General features: G+C 40.7%; 1 protein-coding gene across 1 annotated transcript in view; it reads left to right on the top strand.

Moving 5' to 3' along the window:
• Positions 1-998: 998 nt before the first annotated feature.
• Positions 999-18,942, top strand: part of ARHGAP24 (Rho GTPase activating protein 24) — a 184,599-nt gene continuing 166,655 nt past the window's right edge. Inside the window, exon 1 of the mRNA XM_033060521.2 lies at positions 999-1,095. Within this exon, the coding sequence (XP_032916412.2) occupies positions 1,014-1,095 (82 nt within the window). The 5' untranslated portion in view covers positions 999-1,013. The remainder of the gene's footprint in view (positions 1,096-18,942) is intronic.

The raw sequence follows: 18,942 nt of genomic DNA, 5'->3' as shown, positions 1-18,942 counted from the left end.
CAGTCATTAGAGGAACACCACGTGTCTGGTATGTGTAGCAGAAAATGTGCAATATTTTGTTGTTAATGTGTACAGTAGGCTGAACCCTGCTTGGGCTTCAAAATGTGGTGTGCCATCATCTGCAACTATCATTATTAGTAATTTTTTTCTTGTGACCTCATTGTGGTATCAAGTTAGAAACTGCTTTTTGTCTTGTGATGGGGATCTGAAAGAAGAAACCAGGAAACACAGCATCTAGGATTTTCCTAGATAAGAGAGAGGCTGTTTCCACCAAAAACCAATACTGTGGTGTGGTGGAAGGGAGGACGGAGGTTATATGTCATTCTCTGAGTATGGAGAAAAGCAGAGTGCAGCCTGATGATTCCTGAGTCACCCGGGAGCAGGCATCGCTCCTGCCATCCCGGGAGCGGACAGCAGCTCCCGAAACCTAAACACGCCTGCGGCTTCCATCCGAACTCCCTGATTTCTGCTGTGCACTCGAGTCACAGCTCGGCCTTTGGACCCTCGTTGTGCGGGCCCGTGGATGGGTAAAATCCCAAGTTGTTCTTAAGGAGAGCTAAGCCGTGCTGAAGTGCAGAGGTGATGGGTAAAGTCCCAAGTCGTTCTTAAGGAGAGCCAAGCAGTGCTGAGGTGCTGCTGGAAGTGGATGAGTCGGGTGCGTTCAGCCGCCTAAAGCTGCATCCCAGGCACAAAGGAGAAAGGAGAGGGGGCGGCAAAACTCTGCGCAGGATCTCGGGCTGTCCATGTGTCGCCCCGGAGCGTGGCGGGGTTAGGGACAGCACGGCTGCCAGCGGTGTCCCGACACTGCCATTCCCAAGGGATGTGAGCAGGCAGGCGCGTTCCTCCAGCAGCGCGCCCCGGGGCTGCCAGCTGCCCGTGAAACCCGAAACCCGGGGGCTGGCCCAGCGAGGCCGCCCCGGCCCCTCGGCCGGCGAGCGCACAACACATCGCACATTATCCATCACCCTCGCACGCCGGCGCGGCTCCCGGGGCACCGCCGCAGCCCCCGTGGGATGGTGGCGGCCCCGCCCGCGCACAGGTCGCCTGAGCGGCGGAGGGAGGGGGCAGGAGGAGAAACTTGCGAGCTTTATTTTGGTGAGCAGCCGGGCTGCGATCAGCTGGCGGCGGTGCGGAGCGTGCCCCGAGCCGGCGCCGCGTGCATGGGGGAGCGGGGCGGCCCAGCGTGAGGGCGGCAGCGCCGGGTGAGTACGGCCGGGCCGGGCACAGCGCCGGGTGAGTACGGCCGGGCCGGGCACAGCGCCGGGGCTCCGGGACACAGCTGCTCCCCGTGTCTGTGCCGGCATCGCCCTGTGCCTCTGTGCTGCTGGCTCTCAGCAGCGCTGAGCGCTTCCGAACAGGCTCCGCGTTCGGTGGTTTCAGGGGTGCGGGCTGAGCGTGGCTCGTCTGACTACTTGTTGGCTTGATTATAAGTCAAAGAGCTTTGTGCTTTCTGCGGTCTTGGGTTTGTGGTGGTCGTCTTAAAATCTTCCTCCTTCTACGTGTCTGTAGAGAGATAAGGTCCTCATCGGGGCAGGTTTTGAAATGAGGACTTGCCCTAACTCTTCTGCGATTACAGTCTTCCATAGATTTGTATAGCCACTGTGTGGATTTCTTTTTAACATAAAGGAGTAGTTGTCTTGTCTTTTTCCTTCACTGGGAAGGAAATTGAAGGTAATATTTGTCTCTATCTTCCTTTGCAGTAATATGCGTGTATGTTGTTAGTTTGGGAGTTTTCTTCTTCCAACAGGGTGGAGAGTACTAAATAATTAATGTTTGATGTTAGAAAAATTTTTGCAGCAGGTGACTGGAAGTAAACAGCAGGGGTTTTTTTTTCTTTTTTTTTTTTTCTTTTTTTTTCTTTTTTTTTTGATAGGTACCTTTGTCCTGTATAGGCAGAAATAAGAAAACAAATTTCCTGTATAGCACAGTGACTTCATAACAGAATTTATCACATATTAATCTGAATTCTGTTTGTCTGTGAAGTAGCATGATTGCTTGGAGAGGATGATGATAACTCTTAGATCAGCAGGTACTAAGATGCTGTTAAGTTGCTCTGTTGCACAATAGTTCCGTACCTAGGAGGTGACAGTAACTAATGTACTTTCAGGATTCTTCCTGAAGGAAGAATTAAGGGAGTGGGACTGAGCAGTACAAGGAGCAAAGTATCTTGTCCTAGCTAAAAATCATTTAAGTGGAATCTCATGGTCACAGAAGACGTGCAGAGTTACAGGCAGAGAGAAGGAAGGATTGGAAGTCAAGTGCCTGTTTCAGTCCCATGAAATTTTCATGTTGTGGCAGGTTTTGTTACTGCAGTAGGCATCTTCTAGTACGTGATAGTGACTTAACGTTAAAAATAAATGTGCTTAGAGTTTGTTCCTTTGTGCACGGTATCTAAAGTTGTTAGACTGCCTCTTTGATTGTTGTCCTGTCTCTCAGCTGCATTTTTTTCTCCTGTTCTTTACTTTGTCTTTAATGAAACTAACTAGGTTTAGTTTGGGATAAATGGGGTACTCATCCCAAAAATGCCAAAACAAACAAAGAATAAAACCAGCAAACAACATGATAATTAAAAAAAAATTATAAAGCCATGTAGGAAACTCAACTGAAAACATGATTCTGTGTAGAAGGCATGACTTGGTGCTGTAAGGTGATGTGGTGCTGGGGCCAAGTCAGAGGAGTTGTGGCTTGTTCTTTTGACATGTGCCTCTCCTGTGTTTGCAGACTGGTTCATGAAGATCACTTCTGTTAGTGACTTTATCACTGGGTTCATTTTTCTGAAGATGGAGTTTAGAAAGACAGATTAGGATCCCTTTAAGAAATGGACCAGGTAATAGTTTGAAGTCCTGTCTTCAGAAACAGCCAGAATGAAAACCCTCTGTGATCCATGTGCAGCTGTAGCACACAAGCGTGCCTTGCTGCTTGATTCAAAATCTTATTTTGTTTTTTTTGAACATACCAGGTGGAAGAAAAAAAAAAAGGAGTTGAAATTCATGGTGGGTAGTTTGAAGTGATTTGCATCTGCTAACTTTAACTGTCTGTGTAGACTTTTTTGTATTTATTGTGATCTGATGGCATTTGGAAGTATGTTAAATTCTTGGAACTGTTAATGGCTTTCTCTATATTGGACAGAGGGAATGCTTGATATAGTTTTTATTTTAAAACAATCTCCTGGAACTGAGTGTGATACTTGATCATACTGGGGTGGCATTTGTGTTGTACACTGTTTTGAGGCTTGAGTGTATGTTAGCTTTCTACAAGGGAGAAAAACAAAAGGTTGTCTTCTCTTGGTGTTGTAAACCAAGAAAGGTGGCAGGAGTGTATCTGGTACAGTTCCAAGTCTGGAACTTGGTCTTCTGTTGTGTCGAAGACTCCAGGCAAGGTGAGTGGCTGATAGTGTTGGATGATAAGGAAACACACAGCTTTTCATGACGTTTGCTGCTCTGCTGCCAGTCTTGGGAGAGATAGAAATTTAAGGCAATAGAGACCAAATTTCCAGTTTAGTCTCTTCATGCAAGGCTGTGGAAAGTTGCAAGAGTTAGGATTTAGTGTGTTAGTTTCTATTATTATGCTAAAGCAAGGATTTCAAGTTAGAATTGCTTTTTATAGTTGTTACCTGCATTTATTTAGAAAAAGCTTTATTAAGTTGCACTTTTTTTTAAATTGAAAACACTCAAAAATATATGAAAATATCAGGCATCTCAAAGATGGATGAACTTCAGCTTCAGCACCATAGCAGCTTCTTGTACGTTTCCTGACTCTTTCCTTCTGCTTCACCATTTTGCCAGTTAGGTTTGGGTGATCAAAGTGGGTATGGCTAGGACTGGAGTGAAGCTGTAAATTGATTTTATGTTTGACTGTGGATCCAGAATAAACCATAATGGTCCTTGATTAGCTTCCGTTATAAGCTAGATCATTTGGTTGTAAAGAATGCCCTGTTTTGCCAGCAAAGTAATTTGATAGACTCTCCAGTATATTCATTTGGTATAATCATCATCAGTCAGCTTTACTGCATGATTTTGGCTACCAGCTTTGTTAGCTCTGGTTCTTATTAGCTCTTTGTATGTTTAATAGCCTTATCTATCCAAATTTCTACTTTCTCTAGAGTCACTATTTTATCCTGTACCTTCTCTTTTTAGAAGTGGAATATATAGTTTTTTATTTTCTTCTCGCTTTCTCTATTCCAACGTCTTGTTTTAAGATGGTTTCTTAAGAAGATGCTCTCAGGTACCATCAGTTTTTCCCGACTTGAGCACCCTGGACGAGGAGACACAGACTGGTGCGCAGACAGACAGGCTGGCAGTGGTTTTTCCTCTTTGTGATTAACAACTTCTTTGGTATTTGTCACCTGCACAACTTTGCAGTCATGTTCTTTTTTTCTTCTTCATTTTTCTTCCAAGTCATTGGTTACACTGCAAAATAAGATGGTTGCTTGGAGACTGGAAGCCACCTGCAGTGTGGTGCTTTTTTTGTTTACGGTCATGGTCTTTGATTTATCTGTTAAATGAATTAATCTGTTAATCTGAATTAATTTGGTCTGCTTGGTTTAGCTCTAGTTTCATTGGGCTTTTCTAATGAAAATGTCATGCACCATCAAGCTAGAGGTCTTGCAGGAACACACGAGCCCATTACTTTTAACTTCAGCAAACTTTTGTTGTTTACTGTTGTACTTGTTAGTTTGGAAGGGCTTTCGTGCTCCATTGCTCAATGAGACAAACCTCAGCACATGTTGAATTCCTTGGCAATGTGGCACTGTGTCAATTTCTTGTCATGAAATACCTTTCATTTTCCTATATTGAGTTTTGTGTGATTTTATGTAATGTAAATTATGATTAGTAGCTTTTTAGCAAAGACATTTTTCATGTATGTTACTTCCAAGAAGTAGTTTGTGTGTTCCCATGGTTCTTTTCCCACATTTTCCCACGTGCTTTTACAACAGCAATTTGTTAAAAAAAGAAAAGAAAATAGAACTTAAATTTTAAGTGAACTGGTGTTCTTGGGCTTTCAAACTGAACAATCAAGAGGCGTTAGTAAAACACAGCAATTTGCCTCCTTGCAAAACAGGGAAATAGCTCAAAAGAAGAAAATAGCCAATGCATTTTGGCCCAGACCACACTAATCAAAGAAAAAGCATGTTTGGTTCTCCTAGTTAGTGATATCTAGAGGGTTCTTACTGCCTCCCAGGTACAGGCAGAGTGCTCCTGCAGCAGACAGAGAAAGTAGCCTTCCAGTTAATCCTTGCTTGGTTGACTTGACCTCAGGTCTGGCAACAGCATCCTGGATTTTCCATAAACTGCCTTTCTAGCTGTATCTTTGACCTCCCCCAGCTACCACATGCTGTGCTGTGAGAAGAAAAACGTGAAGGAGGATAGAGGTGACATCAGGGGAAGAAGGTTCTAGTAATTGGCAACTAAAGCTAGAAAAGGTCTTAAAAAGGATGAATAGAATGGTCAAGGGCAGCACAGCTTCTGTGTGGAAAAAAGTGCGGCAGGAAGGAACTTTTCATCCTGGAGATAAGATCACTGAGAAGACTTCACTAACAAGTGGCAGGAAAAGGGTGAACAGAGACTACTTTTTCCTCCCTTATTTTTCAGAAGTTCCAGGGTGTGTCCAGGAGTGATGGTGGCAGGTTCAAAACAAATGAAAAGAGGTAATACTGTGCACAAGATGGAAGTAAGGTCTAATTAATAAGTACTTGCAGTGTAGGGGTTAGTAAAAGGAAAACCCAGTTTTAAGGGATAGCTAGCCCAAAGTATTGCTGCTTGCTTGTCTTAGCTGTCCTGTTTCCCTGGGATTCTACTGTAGTCACAGTTGGAGATGGGATGCTGGACTGGATGGGCTCGTCCTGTCCCATTGTAGCCTTCCATTTGTTCAGTTCTGACCCTCTGTCGTTTTAGTATTACATGGGGAGAAACAAGATCTGATAGTCTGTTTGTGGCTTGATGAAAAGGAGCTGAATGACCACAGCAGATCATGAAGGCCTGCCTTCTTCAGCTAACAGTGTGTGGACACAAGGAAGGATAAGAGCTGCTGGTGCCAAGCAAGTTGTGATCTTTAAAAATCAAAAGATTCATCACCGTTTTGTTTCTAGGCAGTGCTGCAGGAATGTGTAGGCACGATCTTACAGGAGGAGTCTTCAGAGAATGAATACCAATGGTCACATCAATTCTAGTGGAGCAGAGAGCCCTGAAGCCTGCTGGAGTTTGGCCAAATAAGGCTTCCTCTGTGTACCCAGCTTGACAGCTGACTGTGTGTAGAGGTGGAAAATGAAGAAGCTCAAGTGCTGCAGTGCTGCAGCGATCCCAGTGTGCTAAATGATTGTTGAGCAAATGGGAGAGTGCTACAGTCAAGGGTGACTGAAAGTATGCTTAAGTATGCCCTCTCGAGTTTCTTGAGAAAGAAAAATGATGCAGGGTCTACAGGCAATTAACTTTGCTTCTCAAAATCCTGCTCTGTGGATCAGCTGGATGAGGTGACTTCCCTCCATGGCCACATTGGTTGAGAATTCTTTCCTTATTTTGGAGGGGAAGAAAGTTTCAGTAATTCCCAAATGAAGCTGTGCATGTACAGTAGCTTCGAGATCTTGTTTCTGTGTGTATTTAGAAACAGTGACTTTAATTTAGTTGATTATTACTGTAATGGAGTTTTAATCATATTCGCCTTACCTACTTGAGCATGGACTGAGAAATAAGAGTTGTGCAATTATCAATATATAGCACAAAACATGATAAAACTAATTTTTAATCCTTCCTGTTGGAGCATAACAGATTGCTGCAGTTCAAAGACAAGTATGTGAACACAGAAATGTATCTAGGAGATGAAGACAGACTTCTGGAAATCTTATTTATTTAATGACATCATTGCCTTATTTCAGAGTGTTGTCTTGGAAAGTGTTCTGAGTAATTTGGCGTCTTAGTGTTGTTGTTAAAGGTGAGATAACGATGAAGGGAAAAGCTGTGCTGTACATTTGCTTGTAATTATAAACTAGCTACCATGGAATTTTGATTGTCCAGAAGTTGGAGCAAGCAACCTACTTGCTGTATAAGCTTTTTTGTTTAGCCTCTAGACAATTCCGTCAGGAGTTTCGGTTTCTGGTTGTTTTCCCTGTATGTTTGTATGTCTGTGGTGGGCTGGTGTTGAGCTCTTGCCTCTTATCCGTGATTGAGATCAAAATTGTGTGTCAGATGCGTGGATAGTCACTGTGGTTATCCACTAAGTGTTCTTGCAACACACAAACCCAGAAATCCTGGATGCTAGAAAGAAATAATTCCTCTGGCAGTTGCAATATTTGTGCAGCTGTTCCCACAGATGTTTCTTCTTTCTTGGCTTTTTTTTCTTTTTTTTTAAATTTCTCCTAAGAAGTAAGCAAACTGAGGCAGAAATGTTAGAGGGCCTGCCTGGAGAAGGAGACAGAAAATGCAATACCTTTTAGTTTGGACATAGTAATTTACGTTCTTTCAAAATCACTGTGAATTCTTACTTTGTTTGCCAAGTCCAAAGCCTGCTTAGCTCTGCAGAGCTGAATGGAAGTGTCCTAAAATGAGAGCTTTGCAAATAGACTTTGAGAGTAAGAATCTGCTTGGGGTAATTGGGGATCTTAATAACATTGCTGGAACCCAAATGGACCCAGCTTCAATGTCTCATTTGCTCATTTTAGAAGTGAATAGGAAACATACTGGTCAGAAAATTTGCTGTGACAGAGCTCTGCCCTGTGGCTAGAAGTGAAATTTTGAAATGAAAACATGGTAGCAAACATTCCCCACCCTCCCAATCAATAACTGATTTCAAGATTGAGGACAAACTGTTCATATGTAAGATGCATTTGTTCACTGTTTCTAAAAAAGCAAATACGGTTCTGTGATACGGCAGTGGGAAGTCTTGAAGGTGCTGTTTTAAATACAGCTCAAGTAAAAAATTCTTTAAAAATCAACAAATTAATTGAAATATAAAACATTGTTAAGATTTAATACATGATGGTGAAACCCCTTCTCCTCCTAGGAGAATGCAGGGCTCAAACTGGAATCAGTTAACTTCATTGCCCAGAAATGTTTATTAAATAATATTTAGGAAATACGCATTTGTATAAATAGAAATCTGTCTCTTGATGCCAGTAGCTTTCTTAGGTTGGGTTTTTCTCTTGGGGATCACAACTGAGTAAGCAAAAAGAAGCTCAAAGAAGGCACATGTTGTAAGTAGTGTTTTTGAGTAATGAAAACCTAAGAAAAAGAATAAATATCTGTCTGTAAGCGCAGGAGACCTGGTGCTTTTGAGTTGTTCAGTTTTCCATGTAACCTGCTGTGTGTGTGATGTCTACCTAGACTTAACCAGCCATGCCTGAGTCGTCTTTCTTCAGAGAAATTCGGACCTGGCTTTGTGTATTTTGTGAAAGTGAGAAAGCAGCCTTAGACTCTACGCATAAATATGTCCCGTGTGTAAACACCAGGGAGAGAGCAGAGCTATTTTGAGGTGATAAGGAGTAAATTGGTGTAGCTATGAGTATGCTGCAATGAAAAAAAAACTCTGACAGGGTAAGGAGTTCCTGGAGAGCCTTAGGGCTGCTCGGTTGGGGCTGAGGGGAAATATTAAAATAGTTGTTTTGATGATGCTTTTTCTGTCAGAAAGTAATTCTATTGCTGGCTTCTATAGGGTTTTAGGCCTTGGGCTTAATGAGTAGGGAGATCCTTTCCTGTCCTGCCTGTTTGTCATGTGTAGACAGCTGGGAAAAATAAGTCTAGTTCTGAACCATGGGAATATTTTACAAGTATTGTAGGATGTGCCAGGACAAAAATATAATTGACATCAACATCAGTAGTAGGACCCTTATTTTCACTGTGATGATTCTGTCCTGCAGTGAGTCAACTCTTAATTAATTTAATAGAATCATGGAGCTATTTGTGTTGGAACTGACCTCCAGGATCATTGAATCCCATTTTTTAACACCAACCACTGTGCTGACTAAACCACAGCACTGAGTGCCACATCCAGTCAGTACTTGAATGTTTTCAGGGATAGTGACGTCAATTCTTTCTTTCTTTCTTAACAGTTTCTGTGCTTTTGAAGATTTTCCTAGTTTTTAGCACTGATATTGCAAGTATGACCATTTGCCATGGTGATTCAGCTCCTGCATTGATCAGCTGGTATTGCTGGTATTTACCACACTGGGAAAGGGTTCTTAGCTCTGCCCTTTGCAGTGGTCAGTGGCTTGCTGTATGGGAGTAGTGGATCCCTTCAAATGCTGCCTTCTGCCAGGCACGAGGGGAGAGGGACACTTCTGGGAAGGAGGAGGGACAGCTGTGAGGATGACGCTGTAAGCTGGGGAGCTTGGTGGTTTCTCATGCACACTCTTAAGTCTCTTGCGTTTGGCTGTTCTCCTGTTTAGTATGTGCTGAATTCCCATGTGCTGAATTCCTGCCTCTTGCTGTCAGCTGGGCTCGCAAAGCTCCCAGTGCACTCAGCTGACATCAGGAAAGGGCTAAAGCAGCCAGTTGAGCATGCAGCACGTGGCACGTTCAGTGACAAGACTGTTTATCACGTAACAAGATTAAGCCTCTGTGCAGCACTGCTGTACAGTGCAGTTTCATGAAGCTCTGACACCTTACCTTGGCAACTGGGAAAGTGCAGAAAGCGAGTTGGGCATAACTGTGATCCTCAGCCAGCATTGGAAATAAAATCCTAAATTCTCTCTGACTCACTTCAGGCATTTGTATCATGTTTGATGGTGTCACTCCTGGGACACTGCTTTGGAGATGTTCATCTCCCAGCACTCACAGGAAGGCTCTGAAACGTGAGTTTTGCCATTTCTTACTTTCGTAGGGACTGCTAGAAAAAATGGCATATTAGCCAGAACAACGTAATAGGTATTGTTAGTTCATGTATGACTACGCAGTATTTTTGTTAGTTCACGTATGACTACGCAGTATTTTGTACACTATTTAGGTCAGGTGAGCAGTGAAAAAGTACTGTGCAATACTTGGTGGAAATACCCAGGAAAGGAAATAATGTCTAGTCTGGCAAGGGTGGCAGGTATGTGCTGCTGGGCTGTGCACCAAGCCTACAGCCTTTTTGGAGGGGAAAGGAAGGGTTCATAATTCAGAAGAGATATTTTGTAGGAGATTGTGCGGCTTAAAATGCACACCTGACTCAAGCCTCTGGTGTCCCATGAGCTTAGACTTCTGAGGAAAAGTTAGCTCTGGTAACTGAGCTCACCATGGGCACTATGATGTACCTCCTTAAGAAGCTGAATACCTTCCTATGTCTTGAAGCTGTGTATCTCAGGCTGGAGGAATTGTATAGAAATAAGCCAAAACTCTGTGTCTGAGACCTGTAATACCACTCAGTTATGAACGTAAGTTAATTTATATTGATTTTCTAATACTGTAAAATATCCAACAGGCTTCCATACACCATGGCTCTCAGGGGAAAAAATATGGTAGCTGTCACTGCAGTGTATTCAATGAGTGGTTTGGTTTTGAGCTGCAAGAACATTGCTTTTCTTTTTGTACTCTCTCCTTGGAGAAAAAGTTTAAAGTTTCTAGTGTCATATACCTGAAAAAGAGAGTAATGTGCGTACAGTGTCGTGTTCTGTGCTGACTCATATGGTTCATTCTTCTCTAGCTGAGGATTAGAGGTGCATGGGGAGAGATGGCTTGTATGCATTTTATGCAAAACAATCTTGAACTCAGAAAATTCACGAGATGCTTCTTGTTAAATCTATATCTTTCTGTCATGGAACACTTTTTACTGTGTTACTGAGCTTTGTTAGGTATTAGGGAATTTCCTAGAAACATGAAAATCAAATAGCAGATTTGCATGGGGAGATTGCTGAGTTTCAGACAGTGTAAGTATTGTCCATGGCATGACAGCACAGCAATCTTGGGTGCTAACTTGGAAAATATTTAGTGTGGAGCTGGTGGTAGGAAGGTCCTCTGTAGATTAATGTGAAGTTAGTATCTGTGCTTAAAAAGTAGGATGAGAACTTGAGCTTGGAAACAAACTGTATGGCTGTTGGAGGTCTAGAAAAAGTAGATTTTTTTTTTGTGTTTGTGTATTTTCAGAGGCACTAAAAACACAGCTTTTTTGGCATCTACTATATAGATTGCAAGCAATGAAGGATTGAAGTCTTATCTCAAAACCAGAAAGATGATTTATTGGAAATGTCAGGAAATCAATCACAGAGCCTAATAAGCCAGTTAAACAAGCTTTTCAGTTTGGTATGTTTAAAATCAAGGAGACTTGAATGGTTCTTGTTGATAAACTTGGATGCCTAGACAGATTGCTTGGAAACTGATACGAGCAAATAGTTTTTTCTGAGACTCATTGAAAGTAGAACAAAAAGAAAATGTTTTTTGGCTAGCCTGTCATTTGCAGGTTTTTTTTTTTTTTAAGGCTAATAAAGTAGGAACAAGTCAAGTAGTGTGGAAATTGGGACATGATCCTGTTATTTTTTTTCCCCGCTTTAACGTGCCATTAAAATTTAACAGAGCTCTTTGGAGAATGTTTCTAAACTTGTCATATTTTTGGTGGTAGCACCACTGAAGCACCTCTACAAAACAAATGGGTGTTTAGCTGAAAGCTTGTGTAAAAATATGTTAGTATTGACCAAGCTGTCATGAAAACATTACAGAAATCTAAGATAGAAGATATTTATTTGCCATCCTGGGACAAAAGAGTACAGGTAGAGTTGCTGATGGCTTGGAGTGGTCCAAGTATCATTTTATGTTGGCTCTGTTAAATTATATATGCTGTGTCATACAGTATATTAAATAAAATTGTCAGTTTCATTTGTTTAAATTAACTTTGGAATAATAATAAAAAAGCTTTTCTGTTAAGTAGCATCTCTCATTAAGACTTTTGGGCTCCTTTGTAACATTAGAATTGTTTATTTTTCATCATAAACATTAATTTTGTGAATCAGGAAATAAGGGATGGAAAAATTTCTCGTAGGTGTTCTAGAGATGGAGGAATAGTACTAAAATACTTTCCTTTAAAGTGGAGAATGGGGAAGAAGGCCTTGGTTTTAGACATTTGCACATGGCAGCATTGAGTAGCCTTGATAAAGTCTTCTTGTTCATGTAAGAAGTCCATGGACAAGGTGACAGATTTTTGTTGCATGTTTTATATATTTGTAGATGCATCAGAGCCACTTTGGCTTAGAGAGTCTCAAAACACAGTCCTAGATCTGTTGTTGCCAGTTCCTGCTAGTTGTATCTAGGCTGAAATTTGGCTTTGTAAATTATAACTTCTTTCTTTGACTTGGCACCATTTCATCAGCTAACGGATGATGAAGCTGTTTGTGATGTTTGTGATTGATTCTTTTTGCCATATTATTATATTTTTTAGCATTATGTATTTTCTTATGTGCAGTCTGAAAGTGCTTAATTTTCTACTATTGTTTTTCTACCAATTTGTCTTTTGTCACCCATTGGTCTGCCATAGGCAAGGCTAGTTTACTGTGGGAAAACCTTGTAAAATTACCTTGATTTGCAGAGACATAAGTGAATGTGGCTGCCTGCAAAATGATATGTAAGAATAGGGTTCTACAAAACTCTCTGCTGAAAATGAATTGAGGAGTTTTAAACGCGTTACAGGAAAAATGAAACTTTGAGTTCTTGAGAAGTGTCATTGCTGAACTGTTTTAAAAATTGCTATTCTGGCTGTCCATACAGATGAGAAATTCAGATGGAATTATGAATTTTGTCATTTGCAGAGCTGAAGGTGGGCAGGAAACTTCTTGGTAGTAGAAAATCATTAATTCTGTGTTTTTCCCGGCTTTTGTACCACTTCACCTTACTCAAGCTGGCACTTCCTGCATTTGCTGCTTCTTAATTGTCATGCTCAATGTCATTTACTAGCATGAATGTTCCATACTCCTTTTAAAAAGTTTAGGTCATTTGTGGAAAGGAAATATTAAATATGAACGGTTTGTAAGTGTTCCCTTGAAAGAAAATAAATTCTCTGCAGTCAGCAGACACTGTAGTATAATGTTATTGATCACAAACACCAAGCACAACCAAGCAAAATACTGTATTTTGTCTTGCTGTAGAACTTGGGATAACACTGCATGGTTCAGGGTGTATTTTACAGAAATACTTCATTAATCTGAGCATGTGAGATGGAATGAAAAGTTAAATAAAGTGATTACAAATGATCTTAAGTGTTTAGTGCCTTGAGAATTTTCTTAAATGTTATGGTGAACTTGAAACTGCAGCTTTTTCTCGAGCAATGAGGAAAATGGGTTCAATTAACCACCCATAGTTTCCTGTTGCCAGTTAGGATATGGTGCAAAGTTTTAAAAGCCACATAAATAGGCTTAAACATGAAAAAAAAATTGTAAAGTACATTATGAATGGTTCAGTCACTTCTCAATTATTAATTTATAACTAAGATCTTGAGGCTAGTTTAGGCTTTTTTGCAGAGTTGTGCTAATTTTGTGATGGGTTTTTGCAGTTAAAATTGGCGAACTGTGTATGAACAAAGTTTTAGTTGCTGTCAAAGTACAAAAAACTCTTGCAAGCTGATGGCTGAATACAATATACTATAGTAAGAGTAGATTTTTACCGTTCTTGACTGTCCCATTTGTGGGTGTGAAGGGATGGCAAATGAAAAAAAGTCTTCTGCAGATGACCGAGAACAAGCTTCCGAAAGCTTTTGAGAGCTGGCTGTAATTGCAGACTCCATGTATGATAGAGCAGAAGAAATGATATTTCGTTACTGCGTGTGTTCAGCCAGGCACAGGTTTAAGACAGAAGAGAACTCTGAGGATTTCATTAGCAGGTTTAGGGTATATTTTCAGGTGTGGTGAAATTTTCCACTGAGCACCTCCTATCCTCTCTCTGCAGCAGGATTTTGCCACATTTGCATTCATGCAGGTTCTTAAAAATTGCCAACGACCCAGCAGCTGCTGTGCAGAAAACTGGGAACAGTTGGGTGTGGACACTTACGTGCTTCCAGCACTTTTTTTGGACTTAGTGTTGTTCAGCATGTTGACCTGCTGTAGAGGTTGATGGCAGCAGCTCCACGGACCATGCTATTTTACCAGCATATCTTGATGCATCTTTCTTTCAAAAGAAGGTATCACCATTTGACTTAGTATTGATTTTGTTAGCTAAAGTGTTGCTGTCACTGTCTTGGCATTCTGTTTTCATGAGAGATGTGGTTCATTACCAGAAGATCCATCTGCTCTGGGCTTTTGATAGCTGAGGTGATTTTTCCCTAAAGCAAGCTTCCATTTATATTGTGTTCAATATCTACTGAAATGAAATAAAAAGGGCAAAAAAAGTATTACTGATAAAAAAAGGCAACACATGCCAATAAAAGAAGAATCAGATGAACAGAGTAAAATAATCTCAGTAGAGTATTGAGTCAGTTGTGAGTTGAAAAATGTGCAACACAGTTTTATGGTAATTCCACTTGTTTGTGACAATCTGCAGACTGAAAGAGGAAAAATTCCTTCAAATCAAGTCATGCTGTTCATGGAATAAAAATTATTTTAATTGTTCACAGGTAGAACTATTTATCTTTACTACTGTTTTGTCTATCACACATCCACAGGTTTCTTCATGTGCTTAAATATTTTGGTTTGACTTGTACAGTGCAGGTGATGTCATAATACAAAACAGTATAAAAATGGGATGGTTTCTTTCTCTAGAGTGGATTTAATTAGTGAGATGGTTTGCAGAATTATTACTATCAGCTTTATGGAATTGTCATCTGGATGACAAAAATGTGTGAGTATTCAGGGCACCTTTTTATAGTACAAATTTGGATGCAGATGTTGTCTTGGGTTACAATACAGAGTGTGATAAAAGGTATCTGTTCTATCACCATCTGTTGAGGGTGGGGACAGTGATCCTTATCTCCACGGGAGATATTCTGCTAATGGGCCATCCATTGAAATCAGGGCAGGGCATTGTTCTTTATCTTTTCACAACCCATCCTTCCTCCAGCGAGTCATTTTCTGCTAATGGCCATTGAGTCCCACTGTGTGACTGATAAAATTACTGCATCCCATTGGAAGTTGCTCCAGCCAGGGGGAAGAGCCCAACATTTCTTACCAAGATAAAAACAGAGGTTTTGGGACACTAAGGGAGCCCCTTTCTCCACTGGACTCCAGAGGAAAACCGGATTTCTCCACATCACCACTGGACCTCCAGAGGGAAACTGCACCTTCTGCAGGAGCACTGCTCCAACTGAGCCACATCTGTCACTGCAGGAGGATGCGGCCACCATTTAATGGGACTGCTACCAACACCCTGCCTGACAGGGTGTCAGGTTGTACTCTGAATTTGTCAGGGTTTGGAGTTTGTTTCTTTGCAGTACTGCATTTCTATTTTAATTTCCCTGGTAAAGAGCTGTTATTCCAGTTCCCATATCTTTACCTGAGAACTCCTTGATTTCAAAATTATAGTAATTTGGAGGGAGGAGGTTTACATTCTCCATTTCAAAGAGAGGCTCCTGCCTTTCTTAGCAGACACCTGTCCTCCAAACTAGGACAGATGTTGAGCATGGACAAGCTGAATTTGTGTTGAATGGTGTACATGAATTTCTGGCTCTGAAGAAATAATCTGATGCAGGATTAGTCCTTGCTGAACTCTTGGAGGCTTTTGCCACGCAGCAGAAAGGTGTTGCTTGTTTTTATTCTCTGAACAAGGAGCTATTTGCTCACTCAGGCTTCTTGTCGGAAGGTAAATTTGGTTTATGTTGCTGGCAGTGATACTCCTGATGAATTTCTTGAGCCACTGATTTGTATGCCTTAGTGTACCATCCCTCTTTAAAGTTGTTTTTGCTCCTTGCTGTTTGCACCCATCCAGCATTTGTGGAATGTTTTGTGTTCTTGGCTGTCAGGGTGTCAGTCCAACCAAATGCTCATCTCCATTCCCTTGCCCTGAATGCCTGCCAAGCTGTTGTTGTTTCCAGTGGAGAAAAATGGAACTTGGTAAACAAGATGTTGAGGCACTGATATGGTGTGTTGTTTTCCATCTTGATTTGGAAAGAAAGTTTGCAAATAGCTTGTTATATATTAGCACTGTTAGGGAACTTAGTGGAGAAAAAATATTTATACTTATTCTGTATTCCTTCCAGGCTATGTTTATCAGAGAAGACAAATAGTATTTTTCAAATGTGAATCTTGCGAGAAATAGCTAAGAATTGCAGTGTCTTCTCTGTTTATTCTGTCCTTCAAATGTGATTTTTGCAGTTCTCATGAGGATCAGATTGTCTTATAAATCTTAAAGGCAAGCTGCCTATCCGAGAGCAATCACCTCAGTGCCTCAGGATAGGAAGGAAAAACTCATATTACTCTTGACATAATCTGAGTTTTGCAAATTGTTCCATCACTTCAAAATTATCACTATGTGAGCCTTCTTTTTTTCCTTCAAGGACACTAGTACAGGTTGTTATGGTTTTGCTTTCCAGATTTAAGCTTGAATGGGCTGCTTGAATGATGGGTTCTTCTGGGAATCTGGACCATGAGGTGAATTATGCCAGGATGCTCTCCAGGTCCCAGACTCGAGGTATCTTTTGGGAAGCCCCAGATTCCTTGGCAATCTCTCAGGAAATGTCATGGTACTGTGAGAGCTACTTCTATCCTTCCTTCCTTACAGGAAAAATAATATTAAGTTCTCCAGTGAACCATAATAAAGATAATAAAACCAGCTTTGTTCTGGAAGGCTGTGTTGAAATCTTAGAACTGTTTCTGAATTTTTTTTTTCATTACATTCTGTACTGCTTATCATGGGATTTTTTCCAGCAGGAATTTGCTCCACTCCCCACTTTTTTTTTCCCCTGGTGGTTGTGTTTTTTTGGTGTTTATTTCTAAACTAATTCAAATAACTTGGGATTAGAGTTTAGGACATCTAATGTACATTTGCCAGAGAGAAGAACTGGAAGTAATACTAAAAATATTTGGCTTTCATGATATCCAGATGTGTCTAGACCTTCTTTTGTCTATCAACTGTGGTGACAACATCTGTTTTCTTCTTTTCCTTTCACTTTGTGTTCTTCACAGTTGAGTAATTCAAAGGATAAATTGTGGCTTAGTCCTCCATATAAACTGTGACACGGGGACATGGTCAGGTTCCCCTCAACATCTGCTCTGAGTTGAAGTTGAGTTCTGCTTGCACAGCAGAGCTGTTGTTAAGTGTGTCACTTTTTCATGCTGTTGGGCTCCTATTTGTGCAATCATTGCTTGATTTTGAGAGCATGTTGTAAGCTAATGTAATAAATAGTGTGTGTTCACTTTGAAGAGAATGGAATGGATCTGAAATGATGGGTTTAAATGAAAAGTACGACTCAGATTCAAGTTTGAAAGGAGAAAAGCCTGAGAAAGGTGAGGGGTGTTCTTGACAATGTGTTAATACTCAGTAGGAATGCAGTCATAATTGCACTTTTAACAGTCTTGAAATGATGCTTCTCTTCTTCTCAGGAGCTCTTATGTGTACTTGAAGTTTGTACCTGGATTTGGCAGTAATTCACATACAGGAATTTACTACTAGGTGATTGCCACAACAAATATATCTGCTTCTATTTTATATATTGTTACTCAATTTTTGTTGTGCTGTTTTCTGCAAAAAATTGTGTACCTATGACTGTGGTGGATATTGTCACTCTTATTACAGGACCAGCAAATAAAATGTCCTCGTGGGACAGAAGGCAGGTTTTTTTGGTTTTTTTTTGTTACCCATAATGTACATTCTTAGCTGTTACCCTTTCTGGAGAAATTAACCACTTAGTGTGGACAGGAGGATTTTCTTACACTGCTTTTTCTGGTGTACAGACAGGTCTGTTAGGAAGTGGAGACAGAAGGTGGACTGATGTTAGCGTCCCTGCCACTGTTTGAGAGGGGCAGGTGGAGTTTTATCCCAACCTCCCTTGCATTTCTGCACTGTTGAACCAGGTGTGGAGCTGGGAAGGGCTGAGCACAGCTGTGCCAGTGTTATACTTGGATCCCCTGCGTGGGTGTTTGTGCAGGAAAAGCTGTGTGGCTGAGTGGGATAAAAGAGTAGTAACCAAATCATTGCCTAGTAGATTCCTGGGAATGTGTGTATTTCCCATGTACAAAAATATTTACAAAGGGAATGTTCATTTGCCGGTTTCGAGCAGAAGAAAATAAATTGAGGTGAAATTGCAAAACAGTTTCAACAGGGGGCAAGAGGAGGTGCTTTGCTTTGAAATCAATCACACACACACACTCCTCTTCCACCTGCAGTTTTGTGGATCCAAAAAATGAACTCAGGTCTCATTTCCACTCATACTAGTTTTTCAAAATGGTTTTACAATAACTAAAAAAAACCCCTACCAAAACAAACCTACCAAAACACTCTATAAAACTATTAAAAATAGTTTAAAAAATAAGCTATTCAAGTTTATAGGTTGTTCAACAAGCTTTAAGTAATAGTGTGAATTATGTCAAGTGTAATTTTTCAGTTATTTGCTTAGGGAGTAAAATACACCTTTTTTTTTTTTTTTTTAATTCAAACTGCTTACTGGATCTTTTCCCACTCTGCCAGAAGAAAGCATTGATCAATGTCAAGCCTAGGGATAACTTTGGTGCAGTCTCTGCAGAGATCTGATAATAGTGATGGAAATTGGGTAGTAGTAGTTCTTATGATTTAGCTCTCTGTCTTGCACTTAGCTTTAAAACTAACTGACTGTATTTTTCAGTGAATTTTGGTGAAGGTTCCAGATGAATATAGTCATATCTGTCTTGTCATTGGGGTTGAGAAGGAGAAAGAGTTAGCAATGCACAGATAAGTTTTCAAGGATTTTGGAAATAAATGTATGCAACTTCTTCATTAGCTGTCTGAAATCTGTCTCCATGTGAACAGGATTATCTGTATGGCTAAATCAGTAATACTAGTAATATTAATGTGTTTTGGTCATGCGAATTGTCCCAGTGAAGTGTTTATATATCTGATGAGAAATATTTGACACTCTTCAAACATCAGA

The sequence above is a fragment of the Catharus ustulatus genome, chromosome 5, assembly GCF_009819885.2.
Source record: "Catharus ustulatus isolate bCatUst1 chromosome 5, bCatUst1.pri.v2, whole genome shotgun sequence".
Lineage (NCBI taxonomy): Eukaryota > Metazoa > Chordata > Aves > Passeriformes > Turdidae > Catharus > Catharus ustulatus.
This window is presented reverse-complemented; position numbering and strand designations above follow the sequence as displayed.